Source organism: Excalfactoria chinensis, chromosome 1, assembly GCF_039878825.1.
Source record: "Excalfactoria chinensis isolate bCotChi1 chromosome 1, bCotChi1.hap2, whole genome shotgun sequence".
NCBI lineage: Eukaryota > Metazoa > Chordata > Aves > Galliformes > Phasianidae > Excalfactoria > Excalfactoria chinensis.
Window position 1 is genome coordinate 42,184,730 of NC_092825.1, and position 14,420 is coordinate 42,199,149.

Here is a 14,420-nt window from a genome sequence, read left to right on the forward strand (position 1 = left end):
AGAAAATCTAGCACCAACAGGCTCTTTCCACACAAATGCGTTAATATTACAGCATTTTGCTGAATTTAGTCTCTCTGATCCCCAGGAAAGGTATACCCTACCCAACTCTGTTTCGAATAAACTAATGTATTTCAGCTCCTACACCAGCTCAACCAACATATTTTTTAAAACAAACTTAGCTAGTTAACGTGCCCTCATGGCTGCTGCTATGATCTGCAAGGAGAAAGGACAGTGATCTTGCTAAGAATGAAATGCGAGGTCCATCAAACCAGGAGTTTGAGGTAGATAAGCCACGTCTCAAGGGAGAGCACACTGAATGATGCCAAAAGTGCAACACTCCCATTGACTGACTCCTAGCAGAGGGCAGTTGCACTACAGACTGCCTTGTGGATACCTGACACTGATGTGAGCCTGCCCAGGTCACCAGCTCCCCTCACCAGGCTCAGGCACTCCAGCCCAACATGCACCCCTCACTGCAGCACAGCTCTGCATCAACCGTATGGAGAGCACATGCTCCAGGTTTTTGCCATGTATGTATCAGAGATATGGTGAACACCTTGCCCCACCTCCCTCTCAGACCTGCAGTACTTGGCAGATGCAAGAAGACACAGAACTGCTTGCTCAGTTCATCCGTGCAGCAGCCCTGCCTTCTGCTCTCTTCTTCCTTGTCCCCACTCCCTGAGCCACAAAAAGCTGATAATAGAAATCTCTTAATTGACCACTCCTGGCAGACCAGACCATACTGTACACCATCCCCTCCCCACCAGCAGTACCAGCAGGGCTGAGCAACCACCCCCCAGCCATTTATTTTTCAGTGATGTATTTATCTCATTCAGGATACACACACACATAGAAACAACCTGATGGGTCGCTAACCAAATTGATGAATCCCAACATAGCATGAAGTAAAGCAGGCTGCCTCTCCTCACGCATCAAAGTTCAGTGACTCGGTGCACACTAAAACAGGAAGAGCGGCCGCTGACTAAGCGAAACAAAACCCCTACAGCAGGAGATGCACAGCCAGACCTCCAGCTTGTAATGCAGCCAAACAATTTGCAGCGTTTGATCACAACAGTTCTGAGACAGCTCGGCTTCTGTGACCCAGATCATCTGAACTACCACAGAGAGGAGTTCAGTATTTTAAACCCCTCTGCAGCCATCATCCTCCACCTTCAAACACAGATGATGAAGGATCGTAGAATCATAGAATGACCTGGGTTGAAAAGGACTATAATAATCACCCAGTTTCAACCCCCTGCTATGTGCAGGATCAACAACCACCAGACCAGGCTGCCCAGAGCCACATCCAGCCTGGCCTTGAATGCCTTCAGGGATGGGGCATCCACAGTCTCCTTGGGCAACCTGTTCCAGTGTGTCACCACCCTCTGTGTGAAAAACTTCCTCCAAATATCTAACCTAAACCTCCCCTGTCTCAGTTTAAAACCATTCCCCCTTGTCCCATCTCAGGTCCACCCTCATAGACAGGATATAGAGCTGAATGCTGTCAGCATGGTGCAGGAAAATGAAATTCATGTGAAACAGACCTCAGATGGGTCAACCATTTGTGGTGTTGATAGCTCTGGAGTTGTCTTAACCAGCATAACAGGAAGTGCAAGCTGGAGGGACAGCATTAAATGAATAAATACTGAATAAAAACAGGTGAAACAGCCAGCAGCAAATGTAGAAGCAGAGCACTAAAATCCCATCTTCATACCTAAAAGGAAACTTTAACTGGACATCTCCGGCCCAGGACACAGTGATGTGCTGCAGCCTTAGCAACTGGGAAGCTGGGCTATGGGTAACTTGTGCTCATTTTGAGAATTAAAAGCTTGGGCCTGAAGAAACAGCAAATAGAACTGAAGGCTCACAGGTGCTCATTTCTCTGAATTACTAGAATTTCACAGATTATTTTTCTTGTAACAGAAAACATGGATGTCACAGATAGAAAGAGCAATCTCCAATTACATGAAGCAACATGGAACCAAGAAAAGCACACTGCTCTGCTCCCCAGCTGAATCCTCTGGAATTTAATAATGCCAGCACAGCTCTGACAGATGCAACAGAAGACTGCTGTGGTAATAGCACCGTTATTTCTTCCAGTGCACGCTAACCTTCTGAAACTAAAAGGCGTCTGACTCAATTAAATAGAAGTGATGAGTTTTTGATCACAGGATGCGGAGGGGGAGAATGAGCCACACAACAAATACATCACTCTCAGATGCCTCTTTGCTTCAGCTTGGGGAAGGCTCTTCCCAGCAAGGAAAGTGTTAATATGATCTGTTCTTTCCTAGAAAGCAGGACAAGGAAAACACCTATGTTGGTGAGAACTCACTCTCTTTGCACTACTCTCACTATTACTTACTATCAGCAAAACCAAACTCCAAATGCTGCGCTATTTCTTCCCTTTTCAACTTCCCTTTAAAAATTTGAACGTCTGCATTGAACTATTCAATACATCACTGCAGTTCTGTGATCCAGAAAGTACGCACCTGCTAATCACATCCTTTTTTTTTTAAGAGATACATGAATAGAACCACAGAACAGTTTACATCTGCTTGCCACAACACATTCACAGGTTACCACTGAGGAAGGAGGGTGCTCTCACCAGGCTACACTTGGCTAAGTGCAAGAAATTCGCCATAGTCAAGAGAGGAAGGCAGACTCCCTGGAGCCACTCTATATGCTCCTTTCACATCTCCCACTTGCTGTGCCCAACCAGATAATCTCCCTAAACAGGGAAGTTAACTCTTAAACAACACTTCTGGTGCCAAAAATGATTCCAGGGGGAACTAAATAGGGAAACTACAAAGATGAGGACCAGATTGAAAAATTTAGGAGTGCCCTTCCAACTGTTCGTGTTATTCATGGTTAAATTAGCATACCTCCTTACCTCTGCTCTAACATCAAGTCAAAGTCATGAGCTCAGACATTGCCTCTAATCCAGCTTCACCCACGTGGTGGTCTGTCTTATCCACCTGAACTTGTTCACATCTATACATAGAGATTCCAGACCAGAGGTTGTATACAGACTTACCTGGTTCACCATTGCTCAGATGTAGTACGTGTTCTTGCTCCTCCCCTTTATACTTATGATAGAAGTTTCCACCACAGCTTAACAAGAAAAGATCAGCTATCCAGGCTTCACACCAAACGGTGAATGTGGAGGACAGGAGAGCAGAACTAAGCAAACACAGCAGATTTACTCCAGGATGCCATGTATGCTGCAAACGCTTAGCCACAGCTTGGCTTCAACAGCTGTGCTCAATAATCCCCACTGATCGCATACTCAGCCGCACCTGGTCACACCCTCACATCCCTGCTGCCTCCCCAGAACCTCACAGTATCTTTGCAACCAGTGATATTTCCAAAGAATGATTTTTAAGCCCAGAGAAGTCACACAGATAAAGTCCTGTGCTTTGTGAGCTGTCAGAGGGGGAGTTTTTGCACTTCTGTGTACTTTTTTGCCAGAAAGGCCATTAAGTCTGTGTAGTTTACCAGGCAACTAAACAGCAGTGGAGATCATTTCCTAGAAGCCAGCACGCCTCCAAAGGAGGACATGCTGGGGGAAGGCAGTACTCACACCCTGACTGAGTTCAGGGAGACAAATTTAACAGGCTCTTATGTGGTCTGAAGAGAAAGATGCCCCAAAGAGCAATCAAGGCAGAAATGAACTTCCCAACTCGAACTGCCTTTCAGAGAAGACCTCTCAAACTTTCTATACTGCCTAAGCAGAGACCGTAGGAAGATCTGCTTCAGTTTCTAAATGTGGTATTTGTGAATGTTCCACAACTCAATTGTCACTTTATTATGGGACTGTTTGTACATACACCGATCACTTGGGTTCTCCCTTTGCTCTTCATATGGCTTTTGCCCAACAGCTGAACATGTCCTTAATCTGAAGACTTAGAACAAGCATCCCAGCTAAGTCTTCCAGTTATGTCAACTGTCAGATTACACTGAATGCAATGTCTGACTGACAAAAGCCTTGTGAAATTCCCATGAAAGGAAAAAATACTCTGAATGTAGCTTGATTACAGTCTCCTCATTAAAGTTTTTGTTACAGTTTCTCAGAAGTCTGAGGAATTTGAGTGTATGGCTTGCTCTCAAATGTGTGGCTTCCCAGCAGTTCATGTATACAATGATATATCCCCCCTTTCCAAGCAGTTTGCTGTTTAAAGCGAATGATGGAAGGGTCTATTAGAAAGGTCTAATTTTTTTCTTTTATTGTCATTCATCAATCCTGTAACAGGTTAGAAAACAAAAATTACATTTCAATAACATTTCATCATAGTTTATACAGAACTGGTTGGTTGATGCATGGTGTCATTTTCTCATCCAAATCCACAGCCACCTTTCAAACCGCAGTTTAGGAATTACAGTGCACGCTGGACTAAATTCTTTCACAATGTAAGGCACAACTACATGATCACAAGTAGTAAACACAAACACTGAAATAGAACTTAAGAATTAAACTTCAATGAAAAAAGAAACAAAACCCAAACACACTCATGCAAAGTTGATCTACACCTACCGAGATGGTATGATCCAGTTTAAAAGAAGTGCAGTACTCTGTAAGTGAAACTGCATCATAAGGCTGTTATAATACATTACCTCTAAATACTGGGTAAGAACTTAAACCTTTTTCCATTTATATTTTATACAGATATACAGAAAATAAGTTGAATCTGCGATGTTCACATCCGCAATAATAAACTGATCATTAAAACTCAGGAAAGAGGCAAACAAGACAACGCAATTTGTGGCACGCATCCATTACAGAAACCATTCATCAAGTTCACATCTCAAGTACTGAAGAAAACAAATACTCAATTAATGGTATGTTCGGTGAATGAGGCCATCCATAGCCAAACAACAATGCTGCACACAAAATTGTTTTTACTCAGCAGACCATGGTTATGAAAGCTTGTGGTTATGGTTTGCCTCCTGTCCAGCAGCTAGAGTCTGCAACACTAAAACTACAGAAGTTAAAAGAATACAACAGAGTTTACAGTAACTTGAAACTATTGGATACTTCCAAACACATAAAAAGAAAGACTTCATCTTTTTTTCTTTGTGTTTTTTTTTTTCTTCAGTTATTTTTGGTGATAAACTTTTGTGATTTTGGCATTCACTATAACTTTTACACAATGTGACAGTGAGCAAACCCTATTAAACTTACCTAATGTTTGAATCTTATGCTGAGAGGTAGTTCAAATGAAATCTTATATGATGGGATGGTGGGGTTTTATGACTTTTTTTTTTTGGTGATTTTTTTCTTCTTTTCTTACAAAAGTGACAAATTCTATACAAGCAGCATTTTGGACACATAAATATAAAAAGTTCTGGTATTTGCTAACTCAGCGAGACGTTCTCCTCAGCACCACTCTTGTGCCAGGAATCGAGGCTCAGTGTGATACAACAGAGCAATCTGCCATAAAGCCCACAGCAGGAGCCTGGGCCTGCCACCACAGGCCTGTCGACATCTAACAATGAGCCCTTCTCCCAGCCCTCTTTACCCAAAAAAAGGCAGAAAACACAGATTTAGTGAGTTAATTACTTCGTTTAGGTCATGGGGGGAGGCAAAGTTGGAGAACATAACTAGCAGGTTTCTGCTGTCAAAATAACACTGATCCAAGTGTGTTAGCGGGGCTTCGGTAATCTCCAATAGATCTGATACTCCTGTATCTGCTGCACAGTGAGTGCATAGTATGTGGCACACTACAGACAAAAGGCAGAGTTTATGACACTAATTAGTACCTATTTGTTACTGTGACCGTAAGAAGCATCTAACGCTCTCTCTAAAGATGCAAAGCTCTTAGTTCAGTGCCCCCTAAATAATAAAAATTAAAAAGTGAAATTGAGTTTCTGTGGAGGGACTTCACTATCCAATTATTGCTGGTTTTGAAAAGTAGAGCATTTAGCGCCTTTGGAGAGGGGCTGTGGTTGGACAATAATTTCAGGCTTGTCCTAGAAGGGACAGCGAGGTCAGTACTTCATAAATGAAGAACTGAACAACTGGCAAAAACCTTGAAAATATATAACATTCACGTATTCTCATGTTATAATCTTAAAATGAAGCTCTACAAAGACAATGTGTGCGTGACTACATGAATTTTCTTGTTACATGTGCTCTCAGACGATCTTGCTTTTGGTACACAGTAATTATGAGTGCAATTCTCCTTACATAGCAAGGGGCCAAAAGTAATACAGTGAAAAGTCCAGCTGAAGATAAACTTTCTGTCCACTGATTACAGCTAACGCATGCAAAGCCAACAATGCCATTCGACTTACTCCAGATTATATTCAGTTAGACAGCAAAAAGTGCATAGTGCAAATGACAGTGTTATTTCCTAGTCCCACAAGAATATGTGTGGAAGGGTGGTACCCTGGAGGAGTAATTTATCAGTTTTAGCATACTTAAACTGATGTGTCATCCTTCCTGGCAGAGTTTATGCTCTGTTTGAACTTCAGCTCCAGCAGTTTTCTGTCTGACACTGAGTACGTGTCGTAAATTTTTAAGTTTTGCAAAAGACATTTGTTACAACTTTCCATTTAACTGGCATTTAACAATCCAAAATAACACCTGAGTTTTCCAGGTCCCCTCTTCAGGAATGTCACTTTCCTTACCTCTAGTATGTGAGGTTCAGTTACTCTTGCTAATGTAACACAAGCACAGAAAGGTTACTTTGTGCTCCCAAATGCCCTTTTCCTCCAGTAAGAAAAGCTCTCCTGTGAGGATTCACAAACAACCCTGATGGCTCCAAAACCAACAAAAACATTCATTGCTCTTGTGAGCCTAGTGCTCCACACTCCACAACTTGGTTACTTGACACCTTCCAAAAACAGAGGAAAAAACTGCACTTTAAGCTAAAGCACTGCTGGAAGCAGCAGCAGCAATTTCCCTTTCTCTCCTCATCCGCAGACAGCAAGTTTTCCTACTGTGACTCAGTTTTATTGTCTTTGTTAAATCGTTGTAGAAAGGGGAAGGTCACTGGAGGGAAGGAATACATGGGGAGAAGAAACAACAGTGAAGCATATCCAGCTAAGATCAAAAGCCTGCCATTGAGCTCCGCAATGCAACCTGCCTCCACAGGGACTGCAGTGTGGAAATATGAAGTATGTACCGCTGACATGAGGCTGGAATAAAAACAGTAGGATTTGGTATTTTAGAGGCAACAGCCCAAGGGATCATGGCTGTTTGATTAAGGAGAGGTGCAGTGTCTTTAAAAAGTTATAAGAACCTCTCCCCATCCTTAACAACACCATCCTTTATACTTTTCCAATTGCCTCAGCCCATGCAGCAGCTGGTGTTTCACATTCTGCTTCCACCAAAGATTATGAATGCCCTCTCTGAGGACACTTAATCCACAGTTTCAGGAAAAAAATCCCACAGCTCACTGTCACATTCCTGACGCCACAGTAATAGCTGGTAACTAAAGGCATCTTGAGGATCCCACATACCTACTTTTGCAAGCATATATTTTACCATTTTTTTCCCTCCGCATCTTGCTCCATTATAGCCTCTCCTCAGTGAATCAGACCAATGAGGTTTTTGATAAAGGCTAAAGCAAATCACTCCATGTCCTCTGGTTCCCATCTTCTAGTTTCTTCTGACACTTTTTCTCTGTTTGTATAGTCTGAAAAATCAGTACGCTCAATTACCTTGTCCAGAGTCCTTTAACTCTGTGTGGTGAAACAGTGCAACAATAACAACAACAACAACAAAAAAGCATATTCCTACTCAAAATACACCCATTAAAGTAACAGAATCTATGAGCGGAAATAAAAATATAGAGCTTTTCGACTTCCGGTTTTCCTTATAGCAATAATAATCCTCTTAAGTCATTTTCCCAAGCTTGGGCAAGGTCCCACCTGAAAGCCAGCATTACATGGTCCATCATCAGTGATTACAGATCTGCACTAAGAATCGTAAGCAAAAGATTTAGCAAGGAAGTCACTAATGCACTCCGGTGAAAAGCTGTAGAACTCCCAACTTTGCTGTAGACTCAATTCTCAAGCATGAAAGCTTCTACCCCACTGTCCCTCCTGGTTTTAATAATTCATTTTTCTTCAAATATGTATTTGAAAAATATTTATGTCCCCTCAAAAAGTCTTTTGTCATCAAAAACAACCTTTAGAAGCAGCTGGTTTCACCCTGAAGATGGGGAGCTCCACATCAAGAGTTATGATGTGTTCATCAAGAGTTGCCATGATCAACCAAACACACTGCTCCAGCAGCCAGCTCCATGAGGTGACTTTGCTCATTTTTGCACAAAAACATTGCAAAAGGTTAAATCAGGAGCAACTTCATTAGAACTTCTACTATTTTCTCCTTACTGTAAACCCATCTCCTCAGGTTTCACACATCCCCATACAAAAGTAAAACATCTGAACACAAGTGAATCTTTTAACCACTTCCCCTGCTCCCTTGAGAGATTTCCATCTTCATCTACCACTTACATTTTGTCCTTGGTACAGCTGTGAGAGGCTTCCCCCTTCACTCTTAAAATCCCTTCTGCTTAATGTGGTTGTCCTTTGCCCTGAAAGCAGCACTAGGTTCCATCTGCTTCACAACCAGACCTAGGCTGAAGCAAGACTCCAATCTCATCACCTTTGCCAGATTTCTGAAGTCACTTGTCAGACAAAAAAAAAGGCTTGAAAGCAAACCTTCTGGATTCCCTCAGCTAATAAATAAATAGAAGAAATTACCAGAAGCAAAGTTCTGCTCTTATTTTCTATTCCAGAAATTATTATTTTGAGCAGTTGCAACAAGGTGATGCAGCAAGTCCAGAATGTCTGTTCATACAGAGTCATTGCAGCAACAGTTTCTTTCAAGCAAGCAACTCTCAAGTTCAAACTAGAAAAGTTGAAAAGTATTTCACGTTATCATGCTTTTACTCCAAGCCCATCTATAGTTGTGAGAACCAGTTAAATAACTCAGCTGGCTTCTGGGAAGTAAGAAAACCTCTTGAGAAAGAATCCTTGAGGTGAAGATGCAATCTACCTAACTAGGTAGTTAGGATATGAAACACAGATCACTACTGGGGAAGAAGGATTAAGAAGCCTTTTCATTTGAGAGTCGTGGATGGCCATTTTTCACAAAAGTCTCCCCTTCATTCACATACAGACCTGTCAGTACACAAAAGTAAAGAAACCTGCCTAAAGATGGCTAACTGTCCACCACTGTAACAGAAACTTTTTCTTTACCTTGGGAGGCAAGGAGTAGAGGAACTGAGGGCATATTCCTTATCTCTGAACAACCAGCACAATTTTTTAGGACAGAGAATGGCTTGGGTTGTAAGAAATTTATTAGAGTATTCAAGACAAAGGGGCTCTAAGTATCAGAAGATATAACCTTAGCTCAGAAGAAACAATAACAGTTTTGAGGCCAAACACTGGATACTTACTTCAAAGAGATGCAAAGTTAGACACAGGCAGGAAAAAAACACAAGTGTAGATAAAAGCACAATAAAAAGACTTGGAATTTACATGAACGCATCAGGAAACCTCTGTTGCTAGTACAGAAGAGTAAAATCTGAACAAACACAGGGTGGTAAGACACCAGAAGAGATTGCCCAGAGAAGCTGATTTCCCATCAGAGGAAATGTTCAAAGTCAGGTCAGATGAGACTGAGTAACCTGGTTTAGTGCCCATTGCAAGGGGGTTGGAGTAGTTATCTTTAAAGGCCCCTTTAGCCCAAGCAATTCAATGAATCTAAATGATCTAAAACTGAATATACTGACCTGCTTATTTAGAGCTGTTTGGCTTAAAGCTAAGCCAGCACCAGATTTGCATCACCATTCTAAGCAGACTAAATCATAGAACTAGCATACAATCTAAGAACCCTCAGCAACAGGGGACAGATGAAACAACGGAATAGTGAGGTCTGTTAGGAGTACCAGGTGTTCAGCTCCTTCCATCAAAAGCTGAAGTAAGAGACAGGAGAAAAGTTCAGCTCAACTGCAGCAACTCCCTGAGGAGAGTTTTTCTTAGTAGAATTCCTAGTGTGGAATTTCAGGACATGCCTCAGAACCACAAGGACTTCTTGGAGCTCCCAGACTATGGCATGGTGACAAATGAGCTACAGGCTACTATCTGCACGGTCTGTTTTTTAAATCCTGCATATAAAGGGTTTCTGGGATATTAAAATCAATTCATCAAATATGTAAAAGTGAATTCCGTCCACATGGGAGAGCTTCACAATGTTCCTACAATGCCCACTAAACTTGGTCTCATCATTTGTTCATACATACACACGCGCGCACACATGCAAACAAATAATGCAGTACAGTATGCATAAAGATATTCCAGTATCCAAGTCCTGCAGTTGGGTAAGAACTCAGGTGCTGATACTACAAGTTCTATGTGGGCAAGTAAAACTGAGAGTTAAGTCCAGCCATGTCCCCTCAATGTGGAATTCGAACTTTAAAAAGTCCAAAAACCAGAGAGAAAGAAAATAAAACCACAAGGGGTTATAAAGACCATCAGATACACAATGAAATGCAACAATGAGTTATGCTATTACAGCATCATTTGATACACAAAATCCTCACAAGTTTTTGCATCTTCCTTTTTCATCGAAGGAAACAAGAATAAACTGCAATATCACATAAACGCATTTTCTCTTGAAAAAAAAATAAAGATAAAAAAATACATTGTTACTCCTCTGTTTAAACTTTATTTACAAATAACCGGGTATTTCTAATCTAGACATAGAAGCTCTTTCCAGGATAGACAGCAATAAGCTTGGGTGATCTGAGCCCATATCTCACAAAAAATACAATAGTTTTACTTGGTATCAATAAACATTTTAAAATATACTAAATTTTGCCAAGTGTTACAATCATTGTCCAAACTGAGTAGTAGTCTGAGTGCTGAATGAAGTGCATCAACAGAAATAATAAATTTTAGTGTAACATTTCTTTGTCACTCACACCAGTTATCCTTGCAAGTCATTAAAGCAAGTATCACAGACCCGGACAGGCTTCTTAGAAGAAGGAGTTAAGGCATTCTTTGCTGAGCACTCAGCACAAAAGATATTTCCACACTGTCTACAGTGATGCTGTGAAAGAGAAAACAAACATATATTGTGAATATTGATTACAGTGCTGTGGGCACAGATCATTATCACGTCAAATCAACTCTCTCGTGTTTCATAAGTTTGGATTTTTAAACAGTAGTTATATCACGCCCTGAGCTTATATCTACATAGAAGAGCATAGGGTAAGTCCTTACTAAGGGATAAAGGAGCAAAATCATTAGATGTGCTGCTTCACTGAGTGCTGTCTATGCTAGTTTCAGAATGGAACAGGTTATAATATTTCTCCTTATTAATTCCTCCTCTTTAACTGTTTTCGGTTCCAAAAAACATGTTCTTTCTACCTGCTTCCACATTAGGGAAGTATCCTTGAATAAAACAATCCAACCGCCTTTGTTCAAAGACTACCCAAAAGACATGACACCAAATAACATAGGACAAGGAGAACAACCTAACAAGAAGTCAGGAAGCACTGCAAAATGAACCTTATCAATATCCCTCACATACTTCACTGCCAAGTCACTTGGTGGTGGGATAATAATGATAATCTCTGGATGAAGGGCAGACCCCGACAATGAAGGGGTGCTAAGATCCTACCTGACAACAACTGTTTTACAGACCAAAAGTACAGACAGTTGTTTCTTCTGTTCTGTTGCGTTTAGCAAGTGCTTACAAAGATACAGTCACAAAGCTCCAGTCCATGTTGATGTCTCATATTTTCACACATAACCGGTTTTAACAAATTCACGTTACTTTTTCACTTGTAAATCCAGTCCAGACTGGTTATAAGAAAGTTTACTGTAACTACTGTCATAGCAGTATATTTTGCTTGTTTGGGGATTGAAATCTTTAACTCTATTTATAAACTAATGCTGTTAAAATGGCAAGCATGAATACAGTAAGCCGTGCAAACATTATCTTTAGTATTTAAGGCATCATAAGCAGCACCCGTATTCTGAGACATCTCAAATATCACTACACTTCTAAAGCCATTTTCTAAAGTGCATTAGATGTAAAATAGTTTAAAAGCGACAGAAGAAAAAGAAAATCCCCCCAGAAACACAGGAAAACACACTTACCCTTCTCACAGTCACTGAAAAGCCTTTTCCACAGGCCATACAATTCTGCACCTCATTGTCTTCCGCCCATTTCCTGTTGAGAGCTTGAGTGTGTTTGATCTATTTAAATTTACAAAAATAAAACAAATCAAAATGCATATCTAATTCCTCCTAATTTGTTCAATTTCACTGCACATACTATGCAGTAAAAACATCAGTTCTGCCATAACACTGAGAACTCACGTTTTCTCCAAAAGAAAACTCTTAATAGAGTTAACCTACAGAAAGTAATACTACCACAGGAACACCTGAATCACCGTGGAAAGGTAACCCATCAGGAATGCGATGCAAACTTTGTTTCTCACAAGCCCCACAGACAGAATCAACAGGTTTAAATGCTTAAAATAAAGTTATACCTGTAATGACTGGTTTTCTCGGCCTAGTTCCTGCATTGCAGCAGTAGTATTGTCCAGCTTTTTCTTCATTTCTACAAGTTTGGATTGAAGCTTTTCAATTTCTCCCTCACTTTTTATGCACCTAAGGATACATAGTGAATAGTCAGTTCAAAGCATATAAGGTGATGTACTCTGCCTCCTGTGAGCAGGTTGTCATAACAGAGAAGAACAGTTAGCCTCATAAAATCCAGCTGAAAATATACTTGCTGTGAAAAGTTCTTGGACACCTTGGCTGGAAACATTCTGTTATAACAGCCTATTTAAGATTATCTGGCATTGCTCCCAGATACCTGGGGCTTGTTAATACCTGGCACTACTCCCAACACCAGGGACAGTACTGAATACGGTCCATTAATCAGCATCCTCCAATAAGCATCACTGTGTTACAGGACACTCTCACAAAGCATCTGTAGTAGATCAGCTCAGATAAAAGAGGAGAAAAGTAACCTTTGCTTTTAGTAAGACCACTTCAGCTGAAATGCAGCTACCTGTTCAAAGCTAGATTTCAAAATGTGTTTTGCTACTAAGCTGTAAAAGGGTTACTGGATGAGCTCAGCATAGTGTGAACTGTCAAAGGAAAAGAATCTTATTTGAAGTGATCCCACTTTCTTCCCCAAAGCCTACTGCTCAAAAGCCAATCAACAAGCTTGACAGGAGACAGTTTTCCATTCTGCCTTCATGAAACATCTCAGGAAATAGATGGAAAAGTTTCCAGTCTCGCAGATGTTGCAACCCTTGTAATCTCTGCTTTCAGATAACTCTTGCTGCCTTTCCTCCTGCTGTCTGAGGGAAAACAGCTCTGCTTGCATTAATAAATGCAAGTAAAGAGATTAAAAATTAACTGAAGAAATGAAGATTTTAGGTTTTCAGGAGGAATTTGTCTAATTACATGTTCAGTCCTCTAACAAGAGCAGTAGACATACCTAGAAATCTATGAGCAAATTCTGTGTTATAGGAGGTACTAAGGAGCTGGGTCTAGTTATCAAGATTGCTAGTGCATCTGTTCTGATTCATTCAAAACAGAGGTGCCCCAGCGTGATGGAGAAGGGGAACCTTCTTAGTTACGAGAGGCTCCCTCTTGCCAGTTTTTGTGAAGGTCATGCAGCAGATGAGATAAGAAGCCACAGCCTACACACCTCAAAGTTCAGAGGTACCCAATAGACTTAGAAGTCTCCTGGGGACTGACATAAATCTTTAAGCACAGGTACAAATATGGTGCTCTGGTGAAGCAAGGGTCCGATAAGCCTGCTTGATTTCCTCCAACATAGTCACCCTAACAAACACAAAGAGTACAGTTTTTCCACAACAACACTTGCTGTGCCTTGGCAAGAACAACAGAAGGTTTCATTCTCAAAAACAGCCCAGGTATGAGCAGCAATCGTGGATTTAAACACAGAATCCTGATCCAAGTGAAAGAAGCTTCAGTGTAAGGCTAACCATTTCCTAAACTACACTTCCACATCATCGTGACTCCTCCTTACCGCTCTAGCAAAGCTCTTCTCTCATCCTGATTATTCTGCACAGTTGCTTCCAAGACAGCAATATCCCCACGTAAATCATCTGTCTGTTTCTCCAGTTCGCTAACTCGTCTCTGACTGCTTTGCCACTCTTTCTTCATGGTAGCCAGGTTTTCATTCAGAGCTGTGACCTGCATGGTGAGTTTTGTCTCCTTCTCCTCGTGTTTTTGGTTTTCTTCTTCTTTCTCTTTCACCTCAGAGCTCTAAATAAGCCACAAATAACATGAAAAACAATTTTCCAAGTATTTTACCATATTCCTTACATTTAATTGAGGCAAAAAATCTTCACCATACTACAATCATTACTTTTAATTATTACTTTTAATGAAACTCATCAAAAAAGACTGTCTCC

At 40.9% G+C, this 14,420-nt stretch overlaps 2 protein-coding genes across 3 annotated transcripts in view; one reads left to right on the forward strand and one right to left on the reverse strand.

Annotated features, from left to right (window-relative positions):
• PLEKHG7 (pleckstrin homology and RhoGEF domain containing G7) overlaps positions 1-4,743 on the forward strand; it is a 33,283-nt gene extending 28,540 nt beyond the window's left edge. The window contains exons 17-18 of the mRNA XM_072329556.1: positions 1,924-2,075; positions 4,664-4,743. Coding sequence (XP_072185657.1) covers positions 1,924-2,031 — 108 coding nt within the window. The 3' untranslated portion in view covers positions 2,032-2,075; positions 4,664-4,743. The remainder of the gene's footprint in view (positions 1-1,923; positions 2,076-4,663) is intronic.
• Positions 4,206-14,420, reverse strand: part of EEA1 (early endosome antigen 1) — a 73,013-nt gene continuing 62,798 nt past the window's right edge. For both annotated transcript variants that reach the window (XM_072329540.1, XM_072329529.1), the window contains 4 exons: positions 14,033-14,271; positions 12,513-12,633; positions 12,118-12,216; positions 4,206-11,062 (listed from right to left, as the gene is read on the reverse strand). In XM_072329540.1, coding sequence (XP_072185641.1) covers positions 10,940-11,062; positions 12,118-12,216; positions 12,513-12,633; positions 14,033-14,271 — 582 coding nt within the window. In that variant the 3' untranslated portion in view covers positions 4,206-10,939. The remainder of the gene's footprint in view (positions 11,063-12,117; positions 12,217-12,512; positions 12,634-14,032; positions 14,272-14,420) is intronic.